We start from the raw sequence: 26886 nt of genomic DNA on the forward strand, positions 1-26886 counted from the left end.
CTAGCCCGCCTGCTCTAACCACTAGCCCGCACTCTTCTTCCGGAGCTAGGGGAAAACCCAGGCATCCTGGCACCCGGCCTCCCCAGCTCTAACCACTAGCCCCCACTGCCCTTCCAGAGGCAGGGGTGGAAACCAGGAGTCCCAGCTCCCCCTGCTGTAACCACTAGCCCCTACTTCCCTCCCGGAGCTACGAGAAAACCCAGGCGTGCTGGCTCCCCCCCCCCCCGCCCCCTTGCTCTAACCACTACCCCTCGCTGCCCGGCCCGAGGCAGGGAGAGGACCCAGGCGTCCGGGCCCCGCCCCCTCCCCAGAGGCCCCACCCCGGCCGGGCGGTCCCTGCCTCCAATCCCGTCTTTCCTGAAACCCGACCCAGCTGCGGGGATTTTTCCCATCTAGGGCTGGGCTCGCAGCCTGCCCCGCTGCCACGCTCCCGGCTCCGGCGCCCCCCAGATCCTCCCTCCCCCCACGCCGAGTGCTTGGGGGGCCGGACGGGGGACCCCCCTGCAGCGCGAGCCCCAGGTCAGAGAGGTGAAAAGTGGGGGGGGATTAACCTGGGCCTGGTTGGGGGGGGATTTGGGAGGGGCACTTGCCTCCCCCAGCTCTGAAAGTTTGGGGGGGCATTCAGCAGCTTGGTGGGGTGCGGGGGGCAGGGCTTTTTGGGGTGCACCCAATAGTGTGTGTGAATGAACGGGAGGGGGGTTTCGGGGATCACTGTTTTGGGGGTGTCCAGCAGGGGGGCTTGGCTGGCTGTTCGTGGCATTGTTTTGGGGTGCAAATCTCTGTTGTCCCCCTGTGTCCTGGCAGCATTAGCCCCCTGGCGTTTTGCCCCCCCGCCCCCCACCAACATGGGTGGATAAAGTATTTCAGGGCCTGCTTGAGTTTTTTAGGGTGTCCCCCCCCAGCAGCCTCACTGACCGTTTGGTTTTTGGGGCGCCTGCTGCCAGCAGCACGGCGAAAAGGGCCGTGTTAGGGGCCCCGCTTAAAAGGGACTTGGCCACGTCGGGGGGCTGAAGCTGCGTGACACCAACCAACGAGGATTGCTGGATTTGGGGGGCAGGGCTTGGGAGGGTGCCAGTGTGGGGGTGAAACGAACCGGCGAGGGTGTGTCGGGAGGGGGTGAGGCTTCCTGCGATCCTGAGAGCCAGCAGAACAATGTGAAGGGCAAAAGAATTTCACAGTTCAGAATCGGGATAAAAATCTCGGGGCGCACGCCCCCTGCTGCAATCGGCCCTTAAGGACGTGTCTGTTTCCAGGGGTGCAGTATTGGGGGGGGGGTGCCTTATTTTGCTGGGAGGAGACTCAGGCTAGTACGAAGGACTCCCCTTTGGGGGTGAACTAAGCCTGGGATCCTAACAAGGGTTTGTCTGTTTCAGGGAGACTATAGATATTGGGGTGACCCAGCCCCCCGAGGCCGTGAGACGGAAACAACCCAGCGGCTGTCTCTTTCGCGGGGTCAAGCATCCGAGGTCAAGCCGCCGGAGAAACAGATGATTCAGTATTTTTCCCGCCGGCTGGATTGAGCCAGCTTCCGGAGAGCAGAATTTTGGGGTGAATTTGCACCATTTTCAGTGGATCCAACTCGGGGGCGTTTCGGGGTTTCTGACGCCGGCGGAGGACCACGCACGGCCCGACTGGCTGAGGGATCAGTATTTCGGGGTGAAGGAGACGGCTGAGGGCAGGACAAGTACAAAGCTTTGGATCTGGGGGTGACAGCGGGGACTGAAATCGCCACGTAGGGAATTCCTGGCAGTGGTGGGTCCCTGAACTACCCGGAGAGAATCTCGGGGAGGCCGGCGCTGTTGGGAGCGCGGTTGGAGTCGCAGGGAGCCGGCGAGTCGCCCCGCAAAGCCTGGCTCTGTCTCCCCCCGTTTTCCCCGTCTCCCCCGCGCTGAGTTTATTCCGGATTCTTGCCCCATGCCGCTCCACAGAGCCAAGGCCTGGCTGACCAAACTCCGCGGGTGGGGGCGCGGGGCGGGGCGGGAGGGCGAGGGGACAGAGGGCCCCCCGACCTCCCGGTGGTGGGGCGCCCGGCGCCTCCTGGCGCTGATCGGATGGGGCCGCGCCGGCGAGCCGGGCCCCGCGGCGGGCGAGGGCTTCTTCTCCGGCGTCTCCCGGGTGCCCCCGTACCTGTCCCCCCGCCCGCCGCCGGCCGATAACCCGGAGCATTTCCAGATCTGTTTCAACTTCGCCCGGCACCTCTTCGACCTCTGCGTGGTGACCCTGCTCTGCGCCTGCGCCCCGGCCTTCCGGCTGCTGCTGGACATCGCGGGCTTCCGGGGGCCCCTCAAAGTCTGGCTGCACGGCCTGGCCGCCTTCCTGGTCACCGCCTCGGGGATGCACCTGGCCCTCTGGCTGGTCCAGCAGTACCTGCTGCACTTCGCCTGCCTCTACGGCTTCCTGCAGGCCCTGGTGCTGTGCGTGAGCGTCCAGGCCGCGGCCGAGGAGGAGGAGGAGGAGGAGGACGACGCGGCGGCGAGCGGGGACGACCTGGGGGGGGCGGACCCCGGCGGCGGGGCAGGGGCAGACAGGACGGCGTGAGCGTCCCGCCCCGCCCACTGAGCAGCTGCGGGCCAGGAACCAGCTCCGCCCACATGGACGAGACTCCACCCCTCCAGCATGAGGGGGGCGGCCCCAGGACTGAGCTCCGCCCACATGGATGAGACCCCTCCCCCCACAAGAGGGCAGCTCCAGGACCAAGCTCCGCCCACATGGACAAGACTCCACCCCTCCAGCAAGAGGGGGTGGTCCCAGGACCGAGCCCCGCCCCCACAGATGAGACTCCACCCGCCCAGCACAAAGGGGCAGCCCCAGGACTGAGCTCCGCCCCCACAGACGAGACTCTACCCCCTCCCAGCAGGAGGGGGTGGCCCCAGGATCGAACCCCGCCCCCTTGGACTCCACCCCTCAGGCAGTGGGGGGCTGGTCAGAACCACTAGAGGGGGAGGAACCAATGGGAACCGCCCCTGGGCAGGGAGGGGAAATGGGACCACCGGGGGGGGGGGGGGGGAATCCAGTGGGTCAGAACCCAGGGGAAGCTTTAGCTCAGCTGAGGGGCAGGGAGGGAGACTCCTGGATTGGGGACGGATCCGGGTTTTCGGGGGAGGGGTCGTCACAGCAATAACGTCCAGTCTGGGGGCGGGGTCTGAGAATAGCAATAAGGGGATGGGAGGGGGAACCTCGCGGAGAGGCGAGGTCTAGAACCCCCCCCTGCTCTCGCCTGGAACGGGCGCCCGGTCTCCCCCTCTGCCTTCAGCCATCCACACAAGCTCTAGAACAAAGCCCCGGGGGGGGGGGGGAGTCTAGAACAATCCAGAGCGAGCCGCCTGTCCTGGGGGGGGCTCTCCGTCCTCTCGGGACGACTCACCAGCAGCCCCTCCCTTCGCTCTGCAGTCTAGACTGAACCCGCTCTCATCCGGCTGCAATCTAGAGGTGCCGCGTCCCCCCCCCCGTGATCTAGACCGTGCTCTAGGCCACGATCCAGAACCATGTTCCCCTCGTGTGAAAATCTAGAACAGGCCCGGCCCAGAAAGGGCCTAGAAGCCGCCTCGGGCAAGTGGCCATCTCCTGTGCGCTCTAGAAGAGCGTTCCCAGCGTCCCTGCTCTTCCACCGGATTTCAGAACTGCCCCCCGAAACTCCCCCCGCCTCAGGACAGGCCCACGCCACCCCACCCCGGAGTGGTCGCCTGCTCTCTTCCTGGCCCGCTCCGGATCCCCCCGATCTAGAACATGGCGGCTCTAGAACAGCCCTGAAAGGAGACGAGTTGAGAAGTCCTTGTAGTTGACCCACCGGGTGTGGCGTACCCCCTCCTGCCCTCAGTCCCGACTCGTCACCCCCCATCCCGTCTGTGGGGCTGGATTCGCCGGGGGGGCAAGAGGCGGGGTGCCCCTGGGGGTTCGCTCCGCCCTGCCGCAGTGCGGGGACCTGTGACCTTAACCTGTGGATCCATCCGCCCAGCGCTCGGGCGCCGATTCCAGAGCCCGGCTCCGGCGCTGGCTTTTAAACCTGCCTCGTATTTAAATAAAACAGAACCTTGGACCACGGCCCGGCTGGCGGCCTGGACGAATTTCTTACGCGGCCCCGAGTCTGTGGGCCTGCCCGAGTGGACGGACACCCCCCGGGGCTGGGTCCCTGTCGCACCAGACCCTGCTCTGGGGTGTCCATGGGCTCCCCAAAGCCCGGCCCATTTCACCACGGGGAAACTGAGGCCCAAAGGGAGACGCAAATTTCCCAGTGTCACAGGGGAAAGATTTTCTTTCAGTAAGGATCTGACCCTGCCCCCCAACGCTGCTGGTGCCCCTCACTCTCCCCTGCAGCCCCTGCCCCCCAGCCCTGCCGGTGCCCCTCACTCCCGGCCCCCAGCCCCTACCAGCCCAGCGGTGGGCTCCCCACAAGTCCGTGCACGGGGGGACAGGTTCCGGGGGGGAGGGGCTGAGATTTATTTGACAGGCTCAGTGGAAATGGGGTTTCTTCTTCCAGGCAAACAAGCCGCCCAGCCCGTCTTCGGGGGGCTGTTTCCAGGGGGCGTCGCGGGAGCTGGGGGGGCAGGGAAAGACACAGAGAAAGGCCTGAGATGGAGAAACCGGCTGAGCTGCCAAACAGCGTCAGTTTCAGCGTCTGATGGGAACCCCGGTCCCGGGAACCCCCCTTGTGCTGGGGGCGGGGAGACCCCTGAGATCTGCCCCCCATCTTTAGCCCCTCCTGCTGGGAGCTGGGAGATTGGGCTCCAAAGGTTGTCCAGGCTGGCGAGGGCAGGAGGAAAATCGGGGGGGGGGGGGGGACCTGGTGCACTTGGTTCCCAGGGGTGACGTTCGGGGGTCGGCTCACCTGGCGGGGTCAGTCTTGCAGCTGGCAGGTGTCTGGGGGGCAGAAGAGGCAGCGGGTTAGAGGGGGAAGAGTTTTGGGGGCGGGGTCGTGCCTCCAGGATCCCCACCAATATCCTACCTCCCAGGCCTCTGCCAGGACCCCAGATCAGCCCGTCTCCCCAACACCTGCCCTAACACCCCCCCACTGCCCCGTTCCCCAACCTGCCCCCAACCACACTCCCCACCGCCCCATCCTCCCAATTCTCCTCCCTCCCCACTGTCCCATCCCCCAACCTGCCCCCAACCACCCTTCCCACCGCCTCTCCCCCCAAACCTCCCTCAGCCCTGTCCCCCAAATCTGCCCCCCTGCACCTCCCCCCAAAGCTACAGGGGGAGCCCCAGCTCCCCACACTACCTCGGCTGCGGGGGACAAGCAGAAATTCCTCCATGTCCAGGCAGTAGGCTTGGTCCCTGAAATCCTCGATGCAGTCGTCAGCCAGGTGAGGGGTGCGCGCTGGGGGGGGGGGGGACGGAGACACCTCAGAGCCCGCAGAGAATCCGGGCTCCCAGCCCCTGCTCTAACCACTGGGCACCACTCCCCTCCCAGCGCCGGCCGAGAGCCCAGGAGTCCCGGCTCCCACCCCCCTGCTCTAACCACTGGGCACCGCTCCCCTCCCATTGCCAGCCGAGAGCCCAGGAGTCCCGGCTCCCACCCCCCTGCTCTAACCACTGGGCACCACTCCCCTCCCAGCGCCGGCCGAGAGCCCAGGAGTCCCAGCTCCCACCCCCCCCTGTTCTAACCACTGGGCACCGCTCCCTTCCCAGCGCCGGCCGAGAGCCCAGGAGTCCCAGCTCCCACCCCCCCCTGTTCTAACCACTGGGCATCACTCCCCTCCCAGCGCCGGCCGAGAGCCCAGGAGTCCCGGCTCCCACCCCCCTGCTCTAACCACTGGGCACCGCTCCCCTCCCATTGCCAGCCGAGAGCCCAGGAGTCCCGGCTCCCACCCCCCTGCTCTAACCACTGGGCACCACTCCCCTCCCAGCGCCGGCTGAGAGCCCAGGAGTCCCGGCTCCCACCCCCCTGCTCTAACCACTGGGCACCGCTCCCCTCCCAGCGCTGGCCGAGAGCCCAGGAGTCCCGGCTCCCACCCCCCTGCTCTAACCACTGGGCACCGCTCCCCTCCCAGCGCCGGCCGAGAGCCCAGGCATCTGGGAGCCACTCACAGTACAGCAGGAGCCTCCGATAGTCCCTGTCACTCTCCTGGACGATGATGGTGTCTGGGCACTTGCTGGAGAACAGCTCAGTCCTCATCCCCGGCCGGCCTGCGACGGGAGAGACAGCCAGGGGCTGGGGGGCGGGAGTGAGGGGCACCGGCAGGGCTGGGGGGCAGGGGTTGTGGGGTAGGAGTGAGGGGCACCGGCAGGGCTGAGGGGTGGGGCTGTGGGGCAGCAGTGAGGGGCACCGGCAGGGCTGGGGGGTGGGGCTGTGGGGCGGGAGTAAGGGGCACTGGCAGGGCAGGGGCTGTGGGGTGGGAGTGAGGGGCACCAGCAGGGCTGAGGGATGGGGCTGTGGGGCAGAGGTGAAGGGCACTGACATGGCTGGGGGCAGGGCTAGGGGGTGGGAGTGAGGGGCACTGACAGGGCTGGGGGGGGCAGGAGCTGTGGGGTAGGAGTGAGGGGCACCGGCAGGGCTGGGGGGTGGGGCTGTGGGGCGGGAGTGAGGGGCACTGGCAGGGCAGGGGCTGTGGGGCGGGAGTGAGGGGCACTGGCAGGGCAGGGGCTGTGGGGTGGGAGTGAGGGGCACCGGCAGGGCTGGGGGGCAGGGACGAGGGGCTGTGGGGCGGGAGTGAGGGGCACCGGCAGGGCTGGGGGGCAGGGACGAGGGGCTGTGGGGTGGGAGTGAGGGGCACCGGCAGGGCTGGGGGGCAGGGACGAGGGGCTGTGGGGCGGGAGTGAGGGGCACTGGCAGGGCAGGGGCTGTGGGGCAGGAGTGAGGGGCACCGGCAGGGCTGGGGCTGTGGGGCGGGAGTGAGGGGCACTGGCAGGGCAGGGGCTGTGGGGCGGGAGTGAGGGGCACCGGCAGGGCTGGGGGGCAGGGACGAGGGGCTGTGGGGCGGGAGTGAGGGGCACCGGCAGGGCTGGGGGGTGGGGCTGTGGGGCGGGAGTGAGGGGCACCGGCAGGGCTGGGGGGCAGGGACAAGGGGCTGTGGGGCGGGAGTGAGGGGCACTGGCAGGGCAGGGGCTGTGGGGCGGGAGTGAGGGGCACTGGCAGGGACGAGGGGCTGTGGGGCGGGAGTGAGGGGCAGGACTCACCTTCCGTGGCCAGGCATGTGCTCCCCTGGTGAAGCAGGTAAATCCATGATCGGGGCATGCAGCGCCCGGACTTCCTGCGGTGGGGAGATGGGGGGTTCAGCTGGAGGCCCCCTGGGGAGCTGGGCGGGGGGGGCTGTGGGGAAGGGGCAGCGTCCCAGAACTGGGAGAGCCGCACCCAGAGCCCCACGGCTGCAGAGGGCGGGGCTGGGGACCGTTTTGGGGACCCCCCTTTGGGATGCCGGCCCCTTCCCTGCCCCACGTCCGGCCAGGGCCACCCCCGGGAGGGAGGAAAACCGTCCCCGTGGGCGATTCCTTCCTGACCCTGCCGGGGCCGGAGCCCTGGAGCCTGCGCGTGAGTCCGGTCCAGTGGGTGGCCCCGGGGCTGGGCCCTACTCACAGGCGGAGGGCGGCGCGGAGCTGCAGGCGCTGGGGCTGGGGGCCCCGCCCCATGTGGAAGACGGAGCTGTCGATGCCGGCGAAGGTCTCCAGGTCCCTGGGGGCGGAGGCGGCTGCGGCGATGAAGTGCCAGGTGCCCAGGTACTGCCGGGGGAACTGCGGGGGGTCAGGGCGCTGCAGAGACCCCCCCCCCGTGCACACTCCTGCCTCACCCCCCTCCGTGCCCCCCACCCACAGACACCCAATTCCAGGCAGGGGGACCTCATCCCCTTCTGTGCCCCCTGGCATCCCTACGCCCATCTCCGGGGGGCTCATGCCAAGCCCCACCCTTCCCGTGAGCCCCCGGCCCCCGCCCTTGGGGACCCCCCCGATCCTGGGCCCGGCTACCTGGTCGCTAGCTGGCAGTGGGGCAGGGGGGGTGCAGGGGGTCAGGGCGCCGATCAGGGCCCCGTAGAGGTACAGCAGGTAGGACCAGGTGCGCTGGAGCATGGTAGGTAGGGGCCAGGTTCCCGCCGTCTGTCCCTCGTCCCTCCGGCCGGCTCACCTTCGCCCCCCGTTAATCGTTAACTTGCCGGAGTCCAGAGTCTAGCGCGAGTGGGCGTCGCCCTAGGACCACTGAGCGGGGGCGGGACCATCTCTGTGGTCAACAGGGCAGCCCACCGAGCGCCAGGCCGCCTCGCTGTTTTCTGGGGGGCCCGGCAATGACAGAAACACAACTGGGCCCACTAGTGTTTTGGGGAGACCCTACAATAACAGAACCAGAGCTAGGCACAAGTTCTGGGTTTTTTTAGACACCCTACAATAACATACACATACGAGGGACTATTAGTATTTTGGGAAGACCCTACAATAACATAATTAGAGCTAGGCAGAAGTTCTGGTTTTTGTACACCCTGCAATAACATATACATACCGGGGACCACTAGTATTTTGGGGAGATGCTATAACAACATATCCGGAGCTAGGCACAATTTCTGGTTTTTCGGACACCCTGAAATAACACATACAAGGGACTATTAGTATTTTGGGGAGACCCTACAATAACACAACTAGAGCTAGGCACGATTTCTGTTTTTTTGGACACCCTGCAATAACATACACATACGTGGGACCGCTAGTATTTTGGGGGAGACCCTACAATAACATAACTAGAGCTAGGCACGATTTCTGTTTTTTTGGACACCCTGCAATCACATACACATACCTGGGATCGCTAGTATTTTGGGGAGACCCTACAATAATAATACAACCAGTGCTAGGCAGTTTCATTATTTTTTTGGCGGCCCTACAATAACATGAACACAACTGGGACCAGGAGTGTTTTGGCGAGGCCCCACAATAACACACCCAGGAGCGAGTGTGCCTAATGGCTTCGGGAGACCCTACAATAACATGGCACTCCCCACCCCACTCATTGCCCACAGCACAGATGGCGGCCGGGGGAATATGCCTATTGAGGATACGGGACAAAATGGCCACCAAAATGAGGCGGGGAGAAAATTTGCCCTTCATAAATATGGTGGCAAGGTAGTCCCAGTAACCAGTGGGTGCCCGTAACCAATATGGCCACCACGCGGGCTTTCGCGCCTTGGAGCGTTGCCCTCAACAGACATGTCGGACGGGGGAATTCACGTCATCACTTCTCAAGGAGCTGACAGAGGAGGTGTCTGAGCCTCTAGCTATGATCTTTGGAAAATCAGGGGAGACAGGAGAGATTTCAGAAGACTGGAAAAGGGCAAATCTAGGGCCTATCTATAAAAAGAGCAATAAAAACAACCCAGGAAACCACAGACCAGTCAGTTTCACTTCTGTGCCAGGAACGATAATGGAACAAGTAATTAAGGAAATCATCTGTAAACACTTAGAAGATAAGGTGCTAGGGACCAGCCGGCAGGGATTTGTAAAGAATAAATCATGTCAAACCAATCTGACGGCTTTCTTTGATAGGATGAGTCTTGTGGCTAAGGGAGAAGCGGTGGGGGTGGCATACCTAGACTTTAAATGCTTAAATTTGACACTTTACGAATGGGCCTTAACAAAGATGCTAAAGGCCGTACCCATTACAAAGATAGCTTCCCCATTTATCACCCCTGATTAGCCATTCATTGACTCAAATAGCTATTCCCTCCTTTCCTCTCCCTCACCCCACCTTCTGTACGAAATCTGATTGGTCAGTTTAATAATGGGTTCACTTTTTTCATTGTAAAATCAGTGCTTCTTGCGGAAATACGATGCTGCTCCCATTTGGGCAAAAGTCCTTTCACACAAAACTTTTGTGCACAAGGGCCAGTGTAGACAGCTCAGATTTGTTTTCCGCAAAAAAGCCCAGATCGTGAAAATGGCAATCGGGGCTTTTTTGTAGAAAAGCACGTCTAGATTGGCACTGATGCTTTTTCGCAAGAAGTGCTTTTGCGGAAAAGTGTCCGTGCCAATCTAGATGCTCTTTTCCGCAAATGCTTTTAATGGAAAACTTTTCCGTTAAAAGCATTTGTGGAAAATCATGCCACTCTAGACGTAGCCTAGGTGTGTGGGTTACACATAACTGGCTGGATAACCGTTCCCAGAGAGTCGTTATTAATGGTTCACAATCCTGCTGGAAAGGTCGAACAAGTGGGGTTCTGCAGGGGTCTGTTTTGGGACCGGCTCTGTTCAATATCTTCATCCACGATTTAGATATCGGCATAGAGAGGATGCTTATTAAATTTGCAGCTGATCCCAAGCTGGGAGGGGTGGCGAGTGCTTTGGAGGACGGGTCAGAATTCAAAATGACCTGGACAAATTGGAGAAATGGTCGGAGGTGAACAGGATGAAGCTGAATAAGGCCAAATGCAAAGTGCTCCACTTAGGAAGGAACAATGCGTGTCACACACACAGCATGGGAAGCGACTGTCTAGGAAGGAGCCCTGCAGAAAGGGATCTAGTGGACCGCAAGCTAAACACGAGTCAACAGCGGGATGCTGTTGAAACAAGCCACCGTGACTCTGGGCTGCACGAAGAGGCGGGTGGTGAGCCAGACGCGAGACGTCATCCTTCCGCTCTGCGCTGCTCAGGCCTCAGTCGGACGATTGCGTCCAGTTCTGGGTGCCCCATTGCCGGACAGATGTGGAGAAATGGGGGAGGGTCCAGAGAAGAGCAAGAAGAAGGAGGAAAGGTCTGGAGAACATGCGCTAGGCGGGGACTGGACTCGATGAACGTAAGAACGGCCAGGCTGGGTCGGAACAAAGGTGCATCCAGCCCAGTGTCCTGTCTGCCCACAGCGGCCAGCGCCAGGTGCCCCAGAGGGAGTGAAACGAACAGGTTACGATCCAGCAAACTCTCCCCTGCCTTCCATCTCCACCCCACAAACAGAGGCCGGGGGCGCCATTCCTCACCCATCCTGGCTAATAACAGTGCCATGAATGTATCTGGCTCTCTTTTAAACCCTGGTCTAGTGCTACCCTCCTCCCGCAAGGAGTTCCACAGGTTGGACCCGCTGGCGGTCCCTTTGGAGGAGTCTAGGATTCCACGCCAGCTTCCAAGATGGCCGCCGCGCTGCCCTCACTTCCGCTGCCGTAAGGGGCTCGCCCGGCAGGAAGATGGCGGCGCAAGGCCTAGTGTGCCTGGCGAGGACCCCTCCGAGTAGCCCCGCGCGGCGCCTGAATAAAAATCTCGGCGCTCGGGGGCGGCGCGGGCGGGGCCGGGCGAGGGGCAGGGCGGGCGGGGCCGGGCGAAGGGCAGGGCGGGCGGGGCAGGGGGAAAGGCGGGGCCGCGCCGCGAGTCAGGCACCGCCGAGGACAGCCCCGCAGGCGGCCGGGCGCGGCGATGGACCCCGGGGCCCGGCGCATGCGCAGTCGGGCGGAGAGGCGAGTCGCGAAGAGGAGGCTCCGGCGCCGGGTCGCGCGCGGCCGCTTCGCTCCCCGCCGGGCACCGGAAGCGTCTCCCCCCCCCCCCGCGGGCGCCGGGCACCGGAAGTGGTCTCGCCACCCCGTCCCGGAGGGACCGGAAGTAGCGCCCCCCTGCCGGGCGGCGGGTGCCCGGAACTGGCCCCGGGAAGTGACGCGCCGCTTGACCGGAAGTGAGCGCGCGAGCGGCCGGGGGCGGGGCTACTTGCGCTCAGAGCCCCTCCCCCTCTCGCGGCCCGGCGCCCCCTGGAGCAGCGCGGTGAGCGGGGGGGGGGTTATGGGGGAGGGGCAGAGGCATAGGGAGGGGGAGGGGCGGGGGTAAGAAGGGGGTGGTTATGGGGGAGGGGCAGAGGCATAGGGAGGGGGAGGGGCGGGGGTAAGAAGGGGGGGGTTATGGGGGAGGGGCAGAGGCATAAGGAGGGGGAGGGGCGGGGGTAAGAAGGGGTGGTTATGGGGGAGGGGCAGAGGCATAGGGAGGGGGAGGGGCGGGGGTAAGAAGGGGTGGTTATGGGGGAGGGGCAGAGGCATAAGGGAGGGGGAGGGGCGGGGGTAAGAAGGGGTGGTTATGGGGGAGGGGCAGAGGCATAGGGAGGGGGAGGGGCGGGGGTAAGAAGGGGGTGGTTATGGGGGAGGGGCAGAGGCATAAGGAGGGGGAGGGGCGGGGGTAAGAAGGGGTGGTTATGGGGGAGGGGCAGAGGCATAAGGAGGGGGAGGGGCGGGGGTAAGAAGGGGGGTGGTTATGGGGGAGGGGCAGAGGCATAAGGAGGGGGAGGGGCGGGGGTAAGAAGGGGTGGTTATGGGGGAGGGGCAGAGGCATAAGGAGGGGGAGGGGCGGGGGTAAGAAGGGGTGGTTATGGGGGAGGGGCAGAGGCATAAGGAGGGGGAGGGGCGGGGGTAAGAAGGGGTGGTTATGGGGGAGGGGCAGAGGCATAAGGAGGGGGAGGGGCGGGGGTAAGAAGGGGTGGTTATGGGGGAGGGGCAGAGGCATAAGGAGGGGGAGGGGCGGGGGTAAGGGGGGGTGGTTATGGGGGAGGGGCAGAGGCATAAGGAGGGGGAGGGGCGGGGGTAAGAAGGGGTGGTTATGGGGGAGGGGCAGAGGCATAAGGAGGGGGAGGGGCGGGGGTAAGAAGGGGTGGGGGGAGGGGCAGAGGCATAGGGAGGGGGAGGGGCGGGGGTAAGAAGGGGTGGTTATGGGGGAGGGGCAGAGGCATAAGGAGGGGGAGGGGCGGGGGTAAGAAGGGGTGGTTATGGGGGAGGGGCAGAGGCATAGGGAGGGGGAGGGGCGGGGGTAAGAAGGGGGTGGTTATGGGGGAGGGGCAGAGGCATAGGGAGGGGGAGGGGCGGGGGTAAGAAGGGGGGTGGTTATGGGGGAGGGGCAGAGGCATAAGGAGGGGCGGGGGAGGGGCAGGGGCGAGAGGGGGAAGGAGGAGGAGGGTAGAGAGCAAGGGGTAACCCTGGGGAGGCGCTGGGGGGGGGGGCGTAGCCGGCGTGGGGGGGGGAACCGGGCGCGTGACCTCCTCTCCCGCGACAGGCGCCATGGCGGAGGCGGAGAGCCTGGAGGTGCTGGTGAAAACGCTGGACTCTCAGACCAGGACTTTCTCCGTGGAGGCGGAGGTGAGGGCCGGGCGGCCGCATCTCCGCCCTCGGCGCAGGGCCCCCGGGCAGCCGGTCCCTGCGCCCGCCCCAGCCTCCTCTGACCCCTGGGGGACGGGGTCCCCCCCCGAAGGGGCTGCCTCTCGGCGCGGCGACCCCGGCGTCTGAGCTGAGGCGAGCGGCCGGTCGCGCCGGCCCGGTGCGGTTACGGTGCTGGCCAGAATGAGCCGCCGATCCCTGTGTCCCGTATCTGCATCTGGGCCACTGTGGGCGGCCAGGACCCCAGGCTGGATGGACCGTTGGCCTGGCCTGGCTGCTCTTCTGTTCATCCCCGTGGGCGGGTCGGCAGGGCTCTGCCGGTGGCTGGGGTAACGCTGGCTCTCTGCCCTCCCCCGGCAGATGACGGTGAAGGAGTTCAAGGAGCACATCGCGGGCTCGGTGAATATCCCAGCGGAGAAGCAGCGTCTCATCTACCAGGGCCGAGTCCTGCAGGATGACAAGAAGCTGAAAGAATATAGTGAGTGCGGGGGCTGTGGGGTGGGAGTGAGGGGCTGGGGGGCAGGAGTGTGGGGCAGCCGCTTACGGGGTGGAACCCAGAGGATTTGGTTTCAGGACATTGTGTGTCTGTCTCCCCAGATGTTGGGGGCAAGGTGATCCACCTGGTGGAACGTGCCCCTCCCCAGACGCAGTCGCCCTCGGGGGGTCCCTCGGCCTCCGGCTCGGCCTCAGCCCCACACAATGGCATGGGGGGGCGGGGAGCCGGAGCCACCGTCCACGACCGGAACGCCAACAGCTACGTCATGGTCGGGACCTTCAATTTGCCAGTCAGCATCATGGAGCCTCAGCCGCCTTCCCAAGTGAGTGCCTGCTGGTGGGGCGCAGTGCGGCAGGGAGTGGGCCCGGCGGCTCAGCCCGGAGGGCTCTCTCCCTGCCTCGGGAAGAGCAGTGGGGCCTAGTGGTTAGAGCGGGGGCGGCGGGGAGCCAGGACTCCTGGGGTCCCTCCCGGTGGGTGGGGGGGGCTCCACGGAGCTGTAATGCAGCTGCCAATCTCTTCCCGCCTCCCCCTCGTGCTGAGTGTCTGGCCCCTCCCCCCTTTTTCTATTTTTATTTATTTTTTCTCTCTCTCCTGTCTCCCCCTCCCCTTTCCTTCTCGTTGGTTCCCCCTTTGATTTTTCTCCCCCCTCCCTCCTCCGCTCCTGTCCCACCCCTCCCCCTAAGATGGACGGATCCTCTGTGGATGTTCATATTAATATGGAACAGGCACCTGTGCAGGTACCGGGGGTGGGGGGGGACGGTCAGGGCCGCAGGGGGGAGAGGGGGCTGGAGACAGGGCTGGAGAATGCAGCAATCGGGGGTCGACTTGGCTGGACAGTCTTGGGTCCTCTCCCTAGGATGGGGGCTGAGCTGGCAGGTGGGGATTCCAGGCTGGCCCAGGGGGTGGTCTGGCCGGAGGGGCAGACGGGTGCCAGGCTGAATGGGTCTGGGGCTCTGGAACCAGAGGTCCCAGTTGGATGGGCCCATGGGAGCTAATCTGCAAGCTACTAAGTCCTGTCTGGCTGGGCCTTGGGATGGGGGGGCACGGGGTCTGGTCTGGCTGGGCCTTGGGATGGGGGGGCACGGGGTCTGGTCTGGCTGGGCCTTGGGATGGGGGGGGCACGGGGTCTGGTCTGGCTGGGCCTTGGGATGGGGGGGCACGGGGTCTGGTCTGGCTGGGCCTTGGGATGGGGGGGCACGGGGTCTGGTCTGGCTGGGCCTTGGGATGGGGGGGCACGGGGTCTGGTCTGGCTGGGCCTTGGGATGGGGGGGGGGCACGGGGTCTGGTCTGGCTGGGCCTTGGGATGGGGGGGGCACGGGGTCTGGTCTGGCTGGGCCTTGGGATGGGGGGGCACGGGGTCTGGTCTGGCTGGGCCTTGGGATGGGGGGGCACGGGGTCTGGTCTGGCTGGGCCTTGGGATGGGGGGGACACGGGGTCTGGTCTGGCTGGGCCTTGGGATGGGGGGGACACGGGGTCTGGTCTGGCTGGGCCTTGGGATGGGGGGGACACGGGGTCTGGTCTGGCTGAGCCTTGGGATGGGGGCACTGGGTCTGGTCTGGCTGGGCCTTGGGATGGGGGGGCACGGGGTCTGGTCTGGCTGGGCCTTGGGATGGGGGGGCACGGGGTCTGGTCTGGCTGGGCCTTGGGATGGGGGGGCACGGGGTCTGGTCTGGCTGGGCCTTGGGATGGGGGGACACGGGGTCTGGTCTGGCTGGGCCTTGGGATGGGGGGACACGGGGTCTGGTCTGGCTGGGCCTTGGGATGGGGGGGCACAGGGTCTGGTCTGGCTGGGCCTTGGGATGGGGGGGCACGGGGTCTGGTCTGGCTGAGCCTTGGGATGGGGGGGACACGGGGTCTGGTCTGGCTGGGCCTTGGGATGGGGGGACACGGGGTCTGGTCTGGCTGGGCCTTGGGATGGGGGGGGGACACGGGGTCTGGTCTGGCTGGGCCTTGGGATGGGGGGGCACTGGGTCTGGTCTGGCTGGGCCTTGGGATGGGGGGACACGGGGTCTGGTCTGGCTGGGCCTTGGGATGGGGGGGACACGGGGTCTGGTCTGGCTGGGCCTTGGGATGGGGGGACACGGGGTCTGGTCTGGCTGGGCCTTGGGATGGGGGGGACACGGGGTCTGGTCTGGCTGGGCCTTGGGATGGGGGGGACACGGGGTCTGGTCTGGCTGGGCCTTGGGATGGGGGGACACGGGGTCTGGTCTGGCTGGGCCTTGGGATGGGGGGGCACGGGGTCTGGTCTGGCTGAGCCTTGGGATGGGGGGGGCACGGGGTCTGGTCTGGCTGGGCCTTGGGATGGGGGGGGCACGGGGTCTGGTCTGGCTGGGCCTTGGGATGGGGGGGACACGGGGTCTGGTCTGGCTGGGCCTTGGGATGGGGGGGACACGGGGTCTGGTCTGGCTGGGCCTTGGGATGGGGGGGCACGGGGTCTGGTCTGGCTGGGCCTTGGGATGGGGGGGACACGGGGTCTGGTCTGGCTGACACGGGGTCTGGTCTGGCTGGGCCTTGGGATGGGGGGGCACGGGGTCTGGTCTGGCTGAGCCTTGGGATGGGGGGGCACGGGGTCTGGTCTGGCTGGGCCTTGGGATGGGGGGGACACGGGGTCTGGTCTGGCTGGGCCTTGGGATGGGGGGACACGGGGTCTGGTCTGGCTGAGCCTTGGGATGGGGGGACACGGGGTCTGGTCTGGCTGGGCCTTGGGATGGGGGGACACGGGGTCTGGTCTGGCTGGGCCTTGGGATGGGGGGGCACGGGGTCTGGTCTGGCTGGGCCTTGGGATGGGGGGACACGGGGTCTGGTCTGGCTGGGCCTTGGGATGGGGGGGGGACACGGGGTCTGGTCTGGCTGAGCCTTGGGATGGGGGGGCACGGGGTCTGGTCTGGCTGGGCCTTGGGATGGGGGGGACACGGGGTCTGGTCTGGCTGGGCCTTGGGATGGGGGGGACACGGGGTCTGGTCTGGCTGGGCCTTGGGATGGGGGGGACACGGGGTCTGGTCTGGCTGGGCCTTGGGATGGGGGGGACACGGGGTCTGGTCTGGCTGGGCCTTGGGATGGGGGGGACACGGGGTCTGGTCTGGCTGGGCCTTGGGATGGGGGGACACGGGGTCTGGTCTGGCTGGGCCTTGGGATGGGGGGGGCACGGGGTCTGGTCTGGCTGAGCCTTGGGATGGGGGGGACACGGGGTCTGGTCTGGCTGAGCCTTGGGATGGGGGGGACACGGGGTCTGGTCTGGCTGGGCCTTGGGATGGGGGGGACACGGGGTCTGGTCTGGCTGGGCCTTGGGATGGGGGGGACACGGGGTCTGGTCTGGCTGGGCCTTGGGATGGGGGGGACACGGGGTCTGGTCTGGCTGGGCCTTGGGATGGGGGGGACACGGGGTCTGGTCTGGCTGGGCCTTGGGATGGGGGGGACACGGGGTCTGGTCTGGCTGGGCCTTGGGATGGGGGGGCACGGGGTCTGGTCTGGCTGAGCCTTGGGATGGGGGGGACACGGGGTCTGGTCTGGCTGGGCCTTGGGATGGGGGGGGGCACGGGGTCTGGTCTGGCTGGGCCTTGGGATGGGGGGGCACGGGGTCTGGTCTGGCTGGGCCTTGGGATGGGGGGGCACGGGGTCTGGTCTGGCTGGGCCTTGGGATGGGGGGGCACGGGGTCTGGTCTGGCTGGGCCTTGGGATGGGGGGGCACGGGGTCTGGTCTGGCTGGGCCTTGGGATGGGGGGGACACGGGGTCTGGTCTGGCTGGGCCTTGGGATGGGGGGGCACGGGGTCTGGTCTGGCTGGGCCTTGGGATGGGGGGGACACGGGGTCTGGTCTGGCTGGGCCTTGGGATGGGGGGGGCACGGGGTCTGGTCTGGCTGGGCCTTGGGATGGGGGGGACACGGGGTCTGGTCTGGCTGGGCCTTGGGATGGGGTCGCTGGGTCCGGTCTGGCTGGACCTTGGGGGTAGGGGGGTCGCTGGGTCCGGTCTGGCTGGGCCTTGGGGGTAGGGGTGTCGCTGGGTCTGGTCTGGCTGGACCTTGGGGGTAGGGGGGTCGCTGGGTCCGGTCTGACTGGGCCTTGTCATAGGGGGGAAATGCTGGGTCCAGTGTTGCTGGGCCTTGGGGTGGGTGGGGCTCTGGGTCCAGGCTTGACTTGGCCTTGAGGGGGGACTGGGGGTTCCAGTCTGCATGGGCCTCGGGGGGGCTCTGGACCCAGGTCTGGCGGGACCCGTGGTCCTGGTCTGGGTGTGGGAGGCGGGGGCCCCGGCTGCGGGGGTTACTACCTGCTCCTGTGCCTGGTGCTGACCCGGCCCCTGCCCTGTCGTTGCAGAGTGAACCCCGCGTCCGGCTGGTGATGGCGCAGCACATGCTCCGGGACATGCAGGGCATCCTGGGCCGGCTGGAGGTGAGCGCTGTGGCTGCTGCGGAGGGTTGGGGGGGAGGTTCAGGGAGCCCCAGCCCTGAGCCCCCATGTGTGTCTCCTAGGGTCGTGCCAGCGGGCAGCCCCAGCCCGCCCCAGAGAACGCTCCTCCGGCCCCTGACGAGCCACTGCCCTCCACCAGCCCCGGCCAGCGGGAGCCGATGGAGGCAGCTGATTCGGAGCCCACGGCTGCCCCCGGCGAGGAAACCCCCCAGCCCGGGCCGGAGCCAGCCCCTGCCGCCGAAGGGGCCCCCAAGTAAGCACAGGGCTGAGTGGGCGGGGTGGGCTGGGGGCCCCGGCGCCCACTGAGCCGTCTCTCCGGTCTCCCCGCAGCCACCCGGCGCCGGGCGAGTACGTGGACGTGCTGCTGGAACTGCGCCGGGTGGAGGAGCAGCTGCAGCCCTTCCTACAGCGATACCAGGACATCCTGGCCACGGCCAGCGCCGCTGACTACAACAACAACGTACGGGCTAGTGACACCCCCCCCCCGCTGTGAGAATGGGATGGCCCACATCCCCCCTCCCCCTGAGAATGGGACATTCTGAACATCTCTCCCCACCCCTCTTGCCCTGGCAGATTGGGATGGTCCCATTCTCCCCGCCCCTCAGAATGGAATGTTCTTGATTTCCCCCCTCCCCCGCCCCATCCTGTGAGATTAGGATGGTCCAATCAAACCCCCTCCCAAAAAAGAATGACATATTCTGAATGTCTCCCAACCTTGTGAGATTGGGATGGTCTAATTTCACCCCCTGCCCCAAGAATGGGATGTTCTGAACATTCCCCCCCCCCCTTCCCTTCAGTGAGAATGGGATAGTCCAAATTTTGCTCCCCTTCTCTGCTGGCAAAGATGGCACAGTCCAATTGCCCCTGCCCACAGGTCTGTTTTAATAGGTTCCCGCCTCCTGCTGCGGAGTATTGGATTGGCTGGAACTGGAGCAGTTCATTTTTGGAAGTAGGGGGTGTGAGTCCCTGGGTCATACCATGAAAGGAGGCAGGGCTTGTTTTGGCTCAGAGATGGGTGATACCATGAGCAAGGTGGTAAGGGGGGTGGAGTTGGATGGAACTGCAGGTGGGAGGGGGAAAGGAGAGTCGGGCCATACCACTGATGGGGGGGGGAGAGCCAGGCTGTACCACGGACAGAGGGGGGCACGGTGGGAGCTGACCCTGCCCCCCTGTGCTGGCAGACGGAGGGGCGCGAGGAGGACCAACGCATCATCAACCTGGTGGGGGAGTCCCTGCGTCTGCTGGGCAACACCTTCGTGGCCCTGTCCGACCTGCGCTGCAACCTGTCCAGCAACGCCCCCCGCCACCTCCACGTGGTCCGGCCCATGTCCCACTATGCTGCCCCCATGGTCCTGCAGCAGGCCGCCATTCCCATACAGGTGAGCGCGGGGAGGGGGGAGGGCCCAGGTGTCCGGATGATGGGGAGGACCCGGGCGTCAGGAGGGATACTCCAGGGGGGGGGGGACCCGGGCGTCGGGAGGACGTGCCGGGGGGGGGAGGACCCGGGCGTCGGGAGGACGTGCCGGGGGGGGGAGGACCCGGGCGTCGGGAGGACGTGCCGGGGGGGGGAGGACCCGGGCGTCGGGAGGACGTGCCGGGGGGGGGAGGACCCGGGCGTCGGGAGGACGTGCCGGGGGGGAGGACCCGGGCGTCGGGAGGACGTGCCGGGGGGGGGAGGACCCGGGCGTCGGGAGGACGTGCCGGGGGGGGGAGGACCCGGGCGTCGGGAGGACGTGCCGGGGGGGGGGGGAGGACCCGGGCGTCGGGAGGACGTGCCGGGGGGGGGAGGACCTGGGCGTCGGGAGGACGTGCCGGGGGGGGGAGGACCCGGGCGTCGGGAGGACGTGCCGGGGGGGGGGAGGACCCGGGCGTCGGGAGGACGTGCCGGGGGGGGAGGACCCGGGCGTCGGGAGGACGTGCCGGGGGGGGGAGGACCCGGGCGTCGGGAGGACGTGCCGGGGGGGGGAGGACCCGGGCGTCGGGAGGACGTGCCGGGGGGGGGAGGACCCGGGCGTGTCGGGAGGACGTGCCGGGGGGGGGAGGACCCGGGCGTCGGGAGGACGTGCCGGGGGGGGGAGGACCTGGGCGTCGGGAGGACGTGCCGGGGGGGAGGACCCGGGCGTCGGGAGGACGTGCCGGGGGGGGGAGGACCCGGGCGTCGGGAGGACGTGCCGGGGGGGGGGAGGACCCGGGCGTCGGGAGGACGTGCCGGGGGGGGGGAGGACCCGGGCGTCGGGAGGACGTGCCGGGGGGGGGGAGGACCCGGGCGTCGGGAGGATACTCCGGGAGGGCCCCCGCGGTGGTGACGGGCCCCTCCCTTCTCGCCTGTCGGCAGATCAACGTCGGCACCACGGTGACCATGACGGGGAACGGCGCCCGCTCTGCCCAGCCCAGCGCCGAGGGCCCTGCCCCCGGCCAGGCCTCGCCCCCGGCGCCGGCAGGAGCCCCCAGCCCCGGGGAGGCCGGCCGGAGCCCGGAGGGCCAGTCGTCCCCCGGGGCAGCCCCCACGCAGCCCCCGAGTGCCCCGGCCAGCCACCCCCGGGTCATCCGCATCTCCCACCAGACGGTGGAGCCCGTGGTCATGATGCACATGAACATCCAGGGTGAGTGGGGGCGGGAGTGGGGGGGGGGGGGGGGCGTGGGCCACCCCGCCCCGGGCAAGAGCCCTGTTAACCGTCTGTTTCTCATGTTAGACTCCGGCTCCCAGGCGCCAGGAGGTGGCTCTGGGGGCCCCGTTCCCACCGGCACTGCTGGGCCAGCCGGGCATGGCCCGGGCATGGGTAAGATGAGCCCAGCATCGTGGCCTAGGGCTGTGGGGCGGGAGTGAGGGGGGCTGGCGGGGCTGTGGGGACAGGGGCTGGGGGGTGGGAGTGAGGGGCTGGCGGGGCTGGTGGGACAGGGTATGGGGGGTGGGAGTGAGGGGGGCCGGCGGGGCTGGGGGGGTGGGAGTGAGGGGTACTGGGGGGGCAGGGGCTGGGGGCAGGAGTGAGGGAGGCCGGGGGGCGGGAGCTGCGGGGGTGGGAGTGAGTGGGGCTGGCAGGGCAGGTGCTGTGGGGTGGGAGTGAGGGGGGCCAGGAGGGCGGGGGCGGGAGTGAGGGGGGCTGGCAGGGCTGGGAGGGGCGGGGGCGGGAGTGAGGGGGGCCGGCAGGGCTGGGGGGCAGGGGCTGCGGGGTGGGAGTGAGGGGGGCCAGGAGGGGGGCCGGGGGGCGGGGGCGGGAGTGAGGGGGGCCGGGGGGCAGGGGCTGGGGGGGTGGGAGTGAGGGGGACAGGGGGGTGGGAGTGAGGGGGGGGGGGGGGCGGGAGTGAGGGGGGCCAGCAGGGCTGGGGGGCAGGGGCTGCGGGGTGGGAGTAAGGGGGGCCGGGGGCCAGGGGCGGGAGTGAGGGGGGCCGGGGGGCGGGCGCAGGGGCGCTGACAGGGCCGGGGGGGCGGTTAACCCGTCCATGCCCTGCCCCTTAGGCGGCGCTGCCCACGTGCCCCTGCCCAGCCTGCCCCCCGAGTTCATGCAGGCCGTCGCGCACCAGATCACCCAGCAAGCCATGGCCGCCGCTGCCTCGGCCGCCACAGGTGGGTGTGGCCTGTCGGGGGGGGGGCGGCTCCTCCCCAGAGGTGGCCCCGCCCGCCCGCCGGCCCCCCTGACCCGCTTCCTCCCTCTGCCGCAGGCCAGCAGCTCCCGGGCTTCCAGTCGGCCCCGACCCGCGTGGTGATCGGCCCCCGGCCCTCGGCCCCACTCGCCCGGCCCACCCACCCGGGGGCCCCCCAGGCGCCAGGACCCGGGGTGAGAGCCCAGCTGGGCGCGTGGGGTGGGGTGCGGGGGTGGGGGCGGCTCTGCAGTGACCTGTCTCTGCCCCCAGGCGCCCGGCGTAGGGGGCGGCGCCTCTCTGGCCCAGATGATCAGCGGCCTCGTGGGGCAGCTGCTGATGCAGCCGGTTCTCGTGGGTAAGTCTCTACGATCCCTGGGAGGGGAGGGGGGAACGTTCTCCCCCCCCGTCGTGCTCCCTAGGGCAATGTGTGGGGCAGGCTGTGAGGGGGCAGGGGGATGGCAAAGGGTTACTGGAGGGGAGGAGGATGGGGCAGTGTCCGGGATGAGGTGGGCAGAGTTAAGGGGAAATGGGGCCCGGGGTGTTGGGGGGCAGGGCCTCGCGTGCTAATTCTGCCCCTTCTAGCTCAGGGCAGCGGCTCGGCTCCACCCTCGTCTTCCTCCAGCACCGCCCCCTCGGCCTCCTTCCCTGCCCCCGTCTCCCCGCCCACGGCCTCGGCCAGCGCCGCCACCACCAACACGGCCACCACGGCGGCGGGGGGCAGCTCGGCCGGGGCCCCGGGGGGCCCTGTGCCCTCCGCCGCCCCCTCGGCCCAGCCGCCCCTGGCTGCCGACGACCTGCACTTCTCCCAGCTCCTGGGCAACCTGCTGGGCGCGGCGGGCCCCACCGTGGGCTCCCCCACCGTCACCATGGCCATGCCCGGCGTGCCCGCCTTCCTGCAAGGCATGACCGACTTCCTGCAGGTGAGCACCGCCCGCCCTGGGGCATTCTGGGAAAGGCCGGGTCCGTCCCCCCACGCCCTTGACGGCACAGCCTGCCCTGGCCGTCCTTAACGGGTCGGTCTCTTCTCCAGGCCACGCAGATGGGGCCCGCCCCCCCGCAGGCACCAGAACAGGCCCCGCCTCCGGCCCCGCCCTCGCCCCCGCAGCCGGAGGTCCCTCCGGCACCCACCGCGGCCCTAGTGTCTGAGCGGGGGCGGGGCCGCCCTCCCGGGGGCCCCGAGGCCCTGACCCCCGAGTTCTTCATCAGCGTGGTGCAGGGGGTGCTGTCGTCCATGATGGGCTCGCTGCACGCCCAGCAGGGCAGCACGGAGAGCATCGCCAGCTTCATCCAGCGCCTCAGCGGCACCAGCAACCTCTTCGAGCCCGGCACCGAGGGCGCCATCGGTGAGCCCCGCCCCCCCGGCCCCGCCCCTGGCCCCGCCCCCTCCCACTGCCCCCTCTCTCCCCCCAGGCTTCTTCGGGGACCTGCTCTCCCTCATCTGCCAGAACTTCTCCATGGTGGACGTGGTGATGCTGCTGCACGGCCAGTTCCAGCCTCTGCAGCGCGTCCAGCCCCAGCTGCGCCGCTTCTTCCACCAGCAGTACCTGGGCGGGCGCGAGCCCTCCGACCACAACGTGCGGGTGAGGGCCCCCGAAACCGCCGGGCCCCCCGAAACCGCCGGGCCCCCCGAAACCCCCGAATCCCCCCGCCCCTCCCTTCCCCAGCGGTACCTGGGCGGGCGCGAGCCCTCGGATCACAACGTGCGGGTGAGGGCCCCCGAAACCGCCGAGCCCCCCGAAACGGCCGGGCCCCCCGAATCCCCCCGCCCCTCCCTTCCCCCAGCGGTACCTGGGCGGGCGCGAGCCCTCGGACCACAACGTGCGGGTGAGGGCCCCCGAAACCGCCGGGCCCCCCGAAACCGCCGGGCCCCCCGAAACCGCCGCGCCTCCCTTCCCCCAGCGGTACCTGGGCGGGCGCGAGCCCTCGGACCACAACGTGCGGGTGAGGGCCCCGAAACCGCCGGGCCCCCCGAAACCGCCGGGCCCCCCGAATCCCCCCGCCCCTCCCTTCCCCCAGCGGTACCTGGGCGGGCGCGAGCCCTCGGATCACAACGTGCGGGTGAGGGCCCCCGAAACCGCCGAGCCCCCCGAAACCGCCGGGCCCCCCGAATCCCCCTGCCCCTCCCTTCCCCAGTGGTACCTGGGCGGGCGCGAGCCCTCCGACCACAACGTGCGGGTGAGGGCCCCCGAAACCGCCGGGCCCCCCGAAACCGTCGAGCCCCCCGAATCCCCCCGCCCCTCCCTTCCCCCAGCGGTACCTGGGCGGGCGCGAGCCCTCGGATCACAACGTGCGGGTGAGGCCCCCCGAAACCGCCGGGCCCCCCGAATCCCCCCGCCCCTCCCTTCCCCCAGCGGTACCTGGGCGGGCGCGAGCCCTCCGACCACAACGTGCGGGTGAGGGCCCCGAAACCGCCGGGCCCCCCAAATACCCCCGCCCCTCCCTTCCCCCAGCGGTACCTGGGCGGGCGCGAGCCCTCCGACCACAACGTGCGGGTGAGGGCCCCCGAAACCGCCGGGCCCCCCGAAACCGCCAGGCCCCCCGAAACCCCCGAATCCCCCCGCCCCTCCCTTCCCCAGCGGTACCTGGGCGGGCGCGAGCCCTCCGACCACAACGTGCGGGTGAGGGCCCCCGAAACCGCCGGGCCCCCCGAAACCGCCGAGCCCCCCGAAACCGCCGGGCCCCCCGAAACCCCCCGCCCCTCCCTTCCCTCAGCAGTACCTGGGCGGGCGCGAGCCCTCGGACCACAACGTGCGGGTGAGGGCCCCCGAAACCGCCGGGCCCCCCGAAACCCCCCGCCCCTCCCTTCCCCCGGCAGTACCTGGGCGCCTGAATCCCCCCCCTTCCCCCAGCAGTACCTGGCCCCCCGCCCCCTCCCGCTGACGCCCGCTCTGCCCGCAGGTGGCGACGCACAGCCTGATCACGGGCCTGCAGGAGTACGTCCGCGAGAGCTTCGTAAGTGGGGCCCCCCCTTCCCCGGGGGCTGGGCGGGGGTCCGCAGGCTCTGACCGCCCTCCCCCCGCAGGCCGCGGTGCACGTGCAGGACGGGGTGGACATCACCCGCACCAACCTGGAGTTCCTGCAGGAGCACTTCGCCCGCATCGCCACGCACATCCTGCGCTGCGCCGGTGAGAGGGCGGGGCGCCGGGGGGGGGGGCAGGGGCCGGCGGGGGGCCCGGCTGACCCCCTGCTCGCCCCGCAGACCCCACCTTCGGCTGCCGGCTGCTGGAGCTGTGTAACCAGGGCCTGTTCGAGTGCCTGGCGCTGAACCTGTACTGCCTGCGGGGGGAGCGGGCCGCCCTGACCGCCGTCATCAACGACCGCATCGTGAGTCCCCCCCGGCACCCCGCGGACCCCCCCCGGCACCCCGCGAACCCCCCCGGCACCCCGTGACACCCCCCGGCACCCCGCGACCCCCCCCGGCACCCCGCGACCCGCACCCCGCGGACCCACCCGGCACCCCACGGCCCGCCCCCCCACACCCCGCGACCCCTCCCGCTGACCCGCCGGCCTCCCCCGCAGCGGCGCCTCTCGGCTGACGTCAACCCCTCGCTGGTGAGCTGGCTGACCGCCATGATGGGCATGCGGCTGCAAGTCATCCTGGAGCACATGCCCGTCACCGAGGCCCAGGTGCTGCCCTACGTGCGCCACCTGGGCGACCCCCCCCAGGTACCGGGGGACAGGCAGAGCCGGGGGCACCGGGACGTGGGGGAGGGGGGCAGGAGGCAGAGCTAAGGGAGGTGCTGGGGGGGAGGCAGAGCTGGGGGAGGCAGGGGCTCGGGGGGGGGAGGCAGAGCTAAGGGAGGTGCTGGGGGGGAGGCGGGGCTGGGGGAGGCAGGGGCTGTGGGGGGGAGGCAGAGCTAAGGGAGGTGCTGGGGGGGAGGGAGAGCTGTGGCAGCGCCCCCCTTCCCTGACGCTCCCCCCTTGGCAGGAGGAGCCCATGGAGGTGCAGGCGGCGGAGGAAGCCCTGGAGGCCGTGCAGGTAGTGGGGGGCCGGGGGCGCAGTTGGGGGGCTGGGGGGCGGGGTCCCTGCTCTCTCTAACCCCCTCTTGCAGCGGGACAGCGCGGGCTCGCCGGCCCCGGCCACCACGGCGGAGGAGGCCCTGGCGCGGCGCCCGGAGCCGGAGGAGCTGCCGGGGGAGCCTGCGCCCGACACCGAGCCCTGGGCCGCGGCCGTGCCCCCGGTGAGTGCCGGGCCTGGGGGGGCTGGGCCCCACGGCGCCCCCTGGCTCTGACCCGCTGTCCCCCCAGGAGTGGGTGCCCATCATCCGCGCCGACATCCAGACCCAGCGCCGCGGGAAGCAGCAGCCGCCGCTGAGCGACGCCTACCTGACGGGTATGCCGGCCAAGCGCCGCAAGGTGAGCCCCACGGCCTGCCCCACGGCATCCTCCCCCCCCCCCCCCCCCCAGCATGCCGGCCAAGCGCCGCAAGGTGAGCCCCACGGCATGCTCCCCCCGGCCTGCCCCACAGCCTGCTCCCCCCCCCCCCCCGACATGCTGGCCCAGTGCCGCAAGGTGAGCCCCCCGGCCTGCCCCACGGCCTGCTCCCCCCGGCCTGCCCCACAGCCTGCTCCCCCCCCCCCCCCGACATGCCGGCCCAGTGCCGCAAGGTGAGCCCCACGGCCTGCCCCACGGCCTGCTCCCCCCGGCCTGCCCCACAGCCTGCTCCCCCCCCCCCCAGCATGCCGGCCAAGCGCTGCAAGGTGAGCCCCCCGGCCTGCCCTATGGCCTGCTCCCCCCCCCCCCCCAGCATGCCGGCCAAGCGCCGCAAGGTGAGCCCCCTGGCCTGCTCCCCCCCCCCCAGCATGCCGGCCAAGCGCCGCAAGGTGAGCCCCCTGGCCTGCTGCACGCCCCCTCCCCTGGCAAGCCCCCCACCTGCTGCAAGGGGAGCCCCACCGCCACCCCCCTCACCTGCTCGCAGGCCAGCCCAGCACTGCACAGTGAGCCCCATGGTCTGCCCTAGGGTGTGCTCCCCCCACTGACAGCCCCTCCTGTCCCCCCCAGACCATGCGGGGCGACAGCCCCCAGCTGCTCCTGTCGGAGGCGGTGAACCGCGCTGCCAAGGCTGCTGGAGTGAAGCCCGTGAGCAGCGGCGAGAGCCTGAGCCGGGAGCTGGCGGAGCCGGGGCTGCAGGAGGGCTACCGCCAGCAGGTGGGTCTGCCCCCCAGCAATGGGGCTGCCTGTGGGGCGCGGTGACCCCCCCGGCTCACCCCCCTGCTCTCTCTTGCAGCTCCGAGCCGACCTCCAGAAGCGGCTGCAGGAGGACCCCAACTTCAGCCCCCAGCGGTTCCCCAACGCCGACCGCGCCTTCGGGGACCAGGCCTAGCGCCCCCACCCCCACCCCCACCCGCTCAATAAACTGCTTGGCGCTGGGCTTGGCCT

At 69.0% G+C, this 26886-nt stretch overlaps 3 protein-coding genes across 5 annotated transcripts; 2 read left to right on the forward strand and 1 right to left on the reverse strand.

Annotated features, from left to right (window-relative positions):
- Nucleotides 1-338: 338 nt before the first annotated feature.
- C19H6orf47 (chromosome 19 C6orf47 homolog) lies at nucleotides 339-4041 on the forward strand. The gene is made up of 2 exons (XM_075914651.2): nucleotides 339-519; nucleotides 1374-4041. The coding sequence occupies exon 2, from the start codon at nucleotides 1915-1917 to the stop codon at nucleotides 2536-2538; it is 624 nt and encodes a 207-aa protein (XP_075770766.2). The 5' UTR covers nucleotides 339-519; nucleotides 1374-1914; the 3' UTR covers nucleotides 2539-4041.
- A 372-nt stretch (nucleotides 4042-4413) lies between these two features.
- Nucleotides 4414-8085, reverse strand: APOM (apolipoprotein M). Of its 2 annotated transcripts, none has more exons than XM_075914653.2 (7): nucleotides 7900-8085; nucleotides 7514-7656; nucleotides 7117-7190; nucleotides 6028-6126; nucleotides 5219-5317; nucleotides 4826-4857; nucleotides 4414-4534 (listed from the first exon to the last, which is right to left on the reverse strand). In XM_075914653.2, the coding sequence occupies exons 1-6, from the start codon at nucleotides 7999-8001 to the stop codon at nucleotides 4835-4837; spliced, it is 540 nt and encodes a 179-aa protein (XP_075770768.1). In that variant the 5' UTR covers nucleotides 8002-8085; the 3' UTR covers nucleotides 4414-4534; nucleotides 4826-4834. The 2 variants fall into 2 exon arrangements, with proteins under 2 accessions (XP_075770768.1, XP_075770767.1); XM_075914652.2 differs by having other exon boundaries at nucleotides 7514-7668; nucleotides 7900-8083.
- A 3174-nt stretch (nucleotides 8086-11259) lies between these two features.
- Nucleotides 11260-26878, forward strand: BAG6 (BAG cochaperone 6). Of its 2 annotated transcripts, XM_089771694.1 has the most exons (26): nucleotides 11261-11652; nucleotides 12925-13007; nucleotides 13386-13503; nucleotides 13623-13843; nucleotides 14205-14258; nucleotides 17833-17907; nucleotides 17988-18178; nucleotides 18256-18385; nucleotides 19107-19304; nucleotides 20261-20528; nucleotides 20619-20705; nucleotides 21383-21490; nucleotides 21586-21701; nucleotides 21778-21862; nucleotides 22090-22427; nucleotides 22538-22850; nucleotides 22918-23087; nucleotides 24406-24459; nucleotides 24530-24632; nucleotides 24707-24831; nucleotides 25027-25173; nucleotides 25436-25486; nucleotides 25560-25688; nucleotides 25756-25863; nucleotides 26509-26655; nucleotides 26735-26878. In XM_089771694.1, exons 2-26 carry the CDS (start codon nucleotides 12930-12932, stop codon nucleotides 26828-26830), a joined length of 3510 nt encoding a protein of 1169 aa, XP_089627820.1. In that variant the 5' UTR covers nucleotides 11261-11652; nucleotides 12925-12929; the 3' UTR covers nucleotides 26831-26878. The 2 variants fall into 2 exon arrangements, with proteins under 2 accessions (XP_089627821.1, XP_089627820.1); XM_089771695.1 differs by lacking the exon at nucleotides 14205-14258 and having other exon boundaries at nucleotides 11260-11652.
- The last annotated feature ends 8 nt before the right edge of the window (nucleotides 26879-26886 follow it).

This window comes from Pelodiscus sinensis, chromosome 19 (assembly GCF_052426305.1).
Source record: "Pelodiscus sinensis isolate ZL-2025 chromosome 19, ASM5242630v1, whole genome shotgun sequence".
Lineage (NCBI taxonomy): Eukaryota > Metazoa > Chordata > Testudines > Trionychidae > Pelodiscus > Pelodiscus sinensis.